We start from the raw sequence: 4679 nt of genomic DNA on the forward strand, positions 1-4679 counted from the left end.
GGGGAGAGAGGGTGGGGAGAGGGGGAGGGGAGCGGGGGAGGGGAGAGGGAGGGGAGGGGAGGGAGAGAGGGAATGATGATAAGAACGTTACCTATCCCTCTCTCTAATTCCAGTTTCGACACATCCTTTCACCATCCAGTTTATGGAAACTGTTACACCTTCAACGGGATTAACAACAGCTCCCAGTGGGAATCCTCCAAGGCCGGTAAAGACCACGGTGAGTGAAAACGAAGAGTAAAGCTGTCTGTACACTGTCCCCATCACACACTATCAGGACAGGGACAGCACGGGGTTAGACTCAGAATAAAGCTCACTCTCTCTCTCTCTCTCTCTCTCTCCCTCTCTCCCTCTCTCCCTTTGTGATGCCCAGGTCTGTCCCTTGTGCTCAGGATCGAACAGAACGATTCCATTCCCTTCCTGTCGACGGCAGCTGGAGCCCGCATGATGGTTCATGATCGGGGTCGCTCTCCCTTCATGGAGGACGGTGGCTTTGATATTCGCCCGGGACTGGAGACTTCCGTCAGCATGAGGAAGGTGAGGGAGGGAGCTCCTTATCTTCTCCGTCACCAAAGGTCACTGCCTCACACTCTCCCTCCCTGTCTCTCTCACCTCCTCCAGCCCGTACAGCCTTCCTATCTCTGTAACCCCACCCCACCCTTACCCCCACTCCACTCCTACCCCCCCTCCCCCACTCCCCCCTTTCTCCCCCTTCCCCTCTCCCAGTGTGCACTCCCTCTTCCCCTCTCCTCCCCCACCACGTGCTCTGTTTCAGCCTGGGTCTAATCTCTCTGTCTCCCACCCCCTCTGTCCCCGTTCCAGGAGGTGGTCTCTCGCCTTGGAGGGCCGTACAGTGACTGCACAGAGAACGGCTCTGACGTCCAAGTTCGTAACCTCTACAAATCCGACTACACCCAGCAGGTAACTGGGCTGCAGTGCTGCCTGTTCGCCTCTGTCTGTGGAGCTCTAATGATCGCCAGGGGACAGACCAGAGATTAGGTTTCCAAGCCTTAGTGAGGCCTGCAGGCCTCAGGCTTTCCAGCCTGTTGCTGAAATTTGGCATTACTAGGCCTCCAGCTTTACAGCCTGTTGCAGAAGTTGGCATTGCTAGGCCTCCGACTCTGGTGGCTTGTTGCTAAGGTTCGTGTTCCTAAGCCTCATCTCCTGGGCCTGTTGCAAAGGTTAACCTCCCTAGGCCTCAGGCTCCCAGGCCAGTTGCTGATGTTGGCCTCCCTCGACCTGAGAGTTTCTAGCCTCTTGTTAAGGTTGACATTCTTAGGCCTCAGGCTCCCGGCCTGTTGCTAAGGTTCACATTTCTAGGCCTCAGGCTGTCTGGCTTGTTCCTCAGGTTCCTAGTCCTTCTGTTGATGCTCTCAACATTGCAGTTTCCCAACACGCATTTCCACTCAGACCCTGACTGTTCTTCTCTCTTTTCCACCCATCACCTCCTCCAAAAGACTTGCGTCCGTTCTTGCTTCCAACTCACCATGGTTTCCCGCTGCGGCTGCGCCTACTATTACTACCCGCTGCCCACTGGAGCGGAGTACTGCAATTACAACAAGCACACTGCTTGGGGTAAGTGGGGCTTTAGTCATAGGCCCATATTACAAGCATGGTTAGTCACATATCCTGGAACGAGCTACAGCCCTTGTGGCCTGTTGCTAAGGAGCAGATGGGAGTTGGACAGGGTTTCAGGCCTGTTGCTAAGGAGAGAGGGAAATTAGCCAGAATTTTATGCCCACGCTAAGGATGAGATGGGACTTGGCCATGGACTTGGACCTGTTGCTAAGGATAAGATGATAGGTGGACTGGGTTTGGGAGCAAGGGCGAAGGATGGGACAGGAGTTAGTCAGGGCCTGAGGCCTGTGGCTAAGTTGATAGTTTGGGGCCTTTGCCAAGGATCAGCTGGGGGTTGGTCAGAACTTATGACCCAAGCTAAGGATGAGATAGAAGGTAGCCATGATTTTAGGTCTATTGCTACGGATTGGACAAGAGTTGGTGAGGGTTTGGGGCCTGTTGCTAAGAAGGGAGGGAAATTGGCCAAGGTTTCAGACCTGATGCTAAGGATCAGACGGGAGTTAGCCGGAGTTGGGGCCTATTGATAAGAAGAGAGCAAATTTGGTCATGGTCTTGGGCCTGTTGCTAAAGAGGGAGGAAAATTGGCCACCGTTTTGAGCTCAGGATGAGGGAGGAATTGGTCAAAGGTGATCAGGAAGAAGAGGTTTCCAGCTCACTTCTCTCGGTTTCCCTCATTCCCAGGACACTGTTATTACCGGTTGGCACAGGAATTCACTGACGATGTCCTCGGTTGTTTCAAAACCTGTCGGAAGCCGTGCAAGTGAGTACAACAGCGAACTGGGAAGCAGGCCTCAACCGGAATGCTGAGAGGGCGAGCACTGTTGGAGGTTCAGCGCTGAGGGAGCGGGCACTAGTGAGGGTCAGCGCTGAGGGAGCAGGCACTGTTGAAGGGTCAGTGCTGAGGGAGCAGGCGTTGTCGGATGGTCAGTGCTGAGTGATTATATTTAATCTAATTCTTGCTGATGTTTCCAGGCAAACTGAATATCAAATGACAGCTGGATATGCAAACTGGCCGTCAAAAAATTCAATGGTAAGTCTAACAAAATTAAATTGGCTAAAAACCCTCCTGTATTTGCAGACACGCGGTCTCTCTCCCTCACACAATCTCTCTCCCTCACACACACTCACTCTCTCACACACCCTTTCTCTCACACTGTCGCTATGTCACACACAACCTCTCACAGATGCTCTGTCTCGCTCGCGCGCTGTCTGTCTCTGCCTCTCTGTTGATGATGTTGTGTCCTTCTCTGTCCAACCACCAGAGCTGGATGAATCCTCTCTTCCAGAAACAAAACCATTCCGCCCCCTCGAACAGGTCAGTCACAGTGAATCTCTCTCTGTCTCCTCTTCTCTTTTTCTCTCTCACAGACTGTCTCTTGCTCTTTTTTCTCTGTCCTGCCCCCTCTCTGTCTTTCTGACCCACCCCTCCATCTTTCCGACTCACTCCCCGTCTTTCCCTTTCTCTCTCTGTCTGTCTTTCTGTCCCTCCCACCTCTCTCTCTTTCTCTCTCTCTCCCTCTCTCTTTCTCTTTCTCTCTCCCTCTCTCTTTCTCTCTCCCTCTCTCGCTGCCTCCCCCCCTCCACCCCATCCCCCCCCCTCTGTTTTTCTGTCTCTCTCTCTCTCCTCTCTCTCCCCCTCCCCCTCTTGCTGCCCCCCCCCCTCCCCCCCGTTCCCCCCCCCTCTGTTTTTCTGTCTGTCTCTCTCTCTTCTCTCTCTCTCTCTCTCCTCTCTTCTCTCTCTCTGTCCTCCCTCTCTCTCTGTCTCCCTGTCTCCGAGCCTGCCATTTGTTCACCCTCTCCCTCTCTCCCTCCTGAGCAGGAAGGAATTGGCCAAACTGAACCTCTTCTTCCGTGAGCTGAACTACAAATCAATGAGGGAGACCCCAGCAATGCCTGTGAGTTTCCCCAGCACCCTCTGCTTCGCGAGATCTCCCTGTGCTGTTTACCCCAGTGCAGGGCAGGAGGGGCTGTGACCAGAGGAACGTGTGACAGGAGGTGGCTGAGGGCTCCTGCAAAGCCTCAAAACCCAAGGCACCGATCTCTCTCTGTGTCGGGGTTATCGAGATGCGTTTTTGCCAGTTCTGGGAAGTGAAGGGGGTGGGCGGGAGGATTAAGTGCAGGGCAGTTGCGGAGGGGAGACGGAGGGGGCAGTCGGTTCCTCCCTTTGGTAGGGAGTCACAAGTAATTTCCGGTCTTGTCCTTCCCTCCTCCCTCCCCCCTCCACCCCCCACCGCCATAGGTGGCGCTTATGCTCGCCAACTTGGGAAGCCAATGGAGTCTCTGGCTTGGATCTTCCGTCATGTCTGTCCTGGAGATGGTGGAGCTTGCCTTCGACCTCATCGCCCTCGCCGCCATCTTGCTTTGGGCCCGCCCTCCAGGGCCGTCCGCCGAGGACACCGCCCGTCCCTCAGACCCTATCCCTCATGTCCCCCCCTCATTCTTCTAAACACCAATGAGTACGGACCTGACCTCTCCCTGATAAGACAGTTCCACAAACCCCCCGGGATCAGCTGAGTGAACCTTCTTTGGACTGCCTCCAATGTCAGTCCATATAGTTTCAGATACCAGGCCCCAAAACTGTTTGTGATATCCCAGCCTTGTAGAGCTTCAGCAAAACCTCTCCCTACCTTATACTTCATTCCCTCGGAACCAACAGTCGATTTGCCTTCTCAATTCAGAGGCTGAACATGGGCACTAGGTTTTGTGACTTTATGTACCAGTTCACCCCAAAACCCTCTGTCCCGCAGCTTTCCGCAGTGTTTCACCTTCTAAATAATATCCAGCTCCTCTATTCTTCCGGTCAAAGTGCGGGATTCGTCAAACACTCTCCGCCTCAAAATGACTGGAGCAGGCAGCAGATTTGGAGGGACAACAGTTTGAGGATGAGGCATGATGTGATGCTGGGATCAAAATTTGGCGAGTGATATTGTTTCACTGAGGAGGGGGGAAGGGAAGGGAGGGGGGATAAGGGGGGGTGTGAGAGAGAGGGAAGGGGAAGAGAGAGAGAAAAAGAGGGAGGGAACGAAGGGGGAGGGAGAGAGAGAAAGAAAGAGGGAGGGAGGGAGAGGGAGGGAAGGGGGGAGGGAGAGGGAGGGAAGGGGGGA

General features: G+C 54.2%; 1 protein-coding gene across 2 annotated transcripts in view; it reads left to right on the plus strand.

Moving 5' to 3' along the window:
• Positions 1 to 4496, plus strand: part of LOC109926339 (amiloride-sensitive sodium channel subunit alpha-like) — a 7275-nt gene extending 2779 nt beyond the window's left edge. Inside the window, exons 4-12 of one of the 2 annotated variants that reach the window (XM_048594531.1) lie at positions 114 to 217; positions 371 to 534; positions 820 to 918; positions 1455 to 1572; positions 2257 to 2335; positions 2548 to 2605; positions 2838 to 2890; positions 3395 to 3470; positions 3815 to 4496. In XM_048594531.1, the coding sequence (XP_048450488.1) occupies positions 114 to 217; positions 371 to 534; positions 820 to 918; positions 1455 to 1572; positions 2257 to 2335; positions 2548 to 2605; positions 2838 to 2890; positions 3395 to 3470; positions 3815 to 4021 (958 nt within the window). In that variant the 3' untranslated portion in view covers positions 4022 to 4496. The remainder of the gene's footprint in view (positions 1 to 113; positions 218 to 370; positions 535 to 819; positions 919 to 1454; positions 1573 to 2256; positions 2336 to 2547; positions 2606 to 2837; positions 2891 to 3394; positions 3471 to 3814) is intronic. The other variant, XM_048594532.1, reaches the window with a different exon arrangement.
• The last annotated feature ends 183 nt before the right edge of the window (positions 4497 to 4679 follow it).

The sequence above is a fragment of the Rhincodon typus genome, unplaced genomic scaffold, assembly GCF_021869965.1.
Source record: "Rhincodon typus isolate 14 unplaced genomic scaffold, sRhiTyp1.1 hic_rhity00010567, whole genome shotgun sequence".
Classification (NCBI taxonomy): domain Eukaryota; kingdom Metazoa; phylum Chordata; class Chondrichthyes; order Orectolobiformes; family Rhincodontidae; genus Rhincodon; species Rhincodon typus.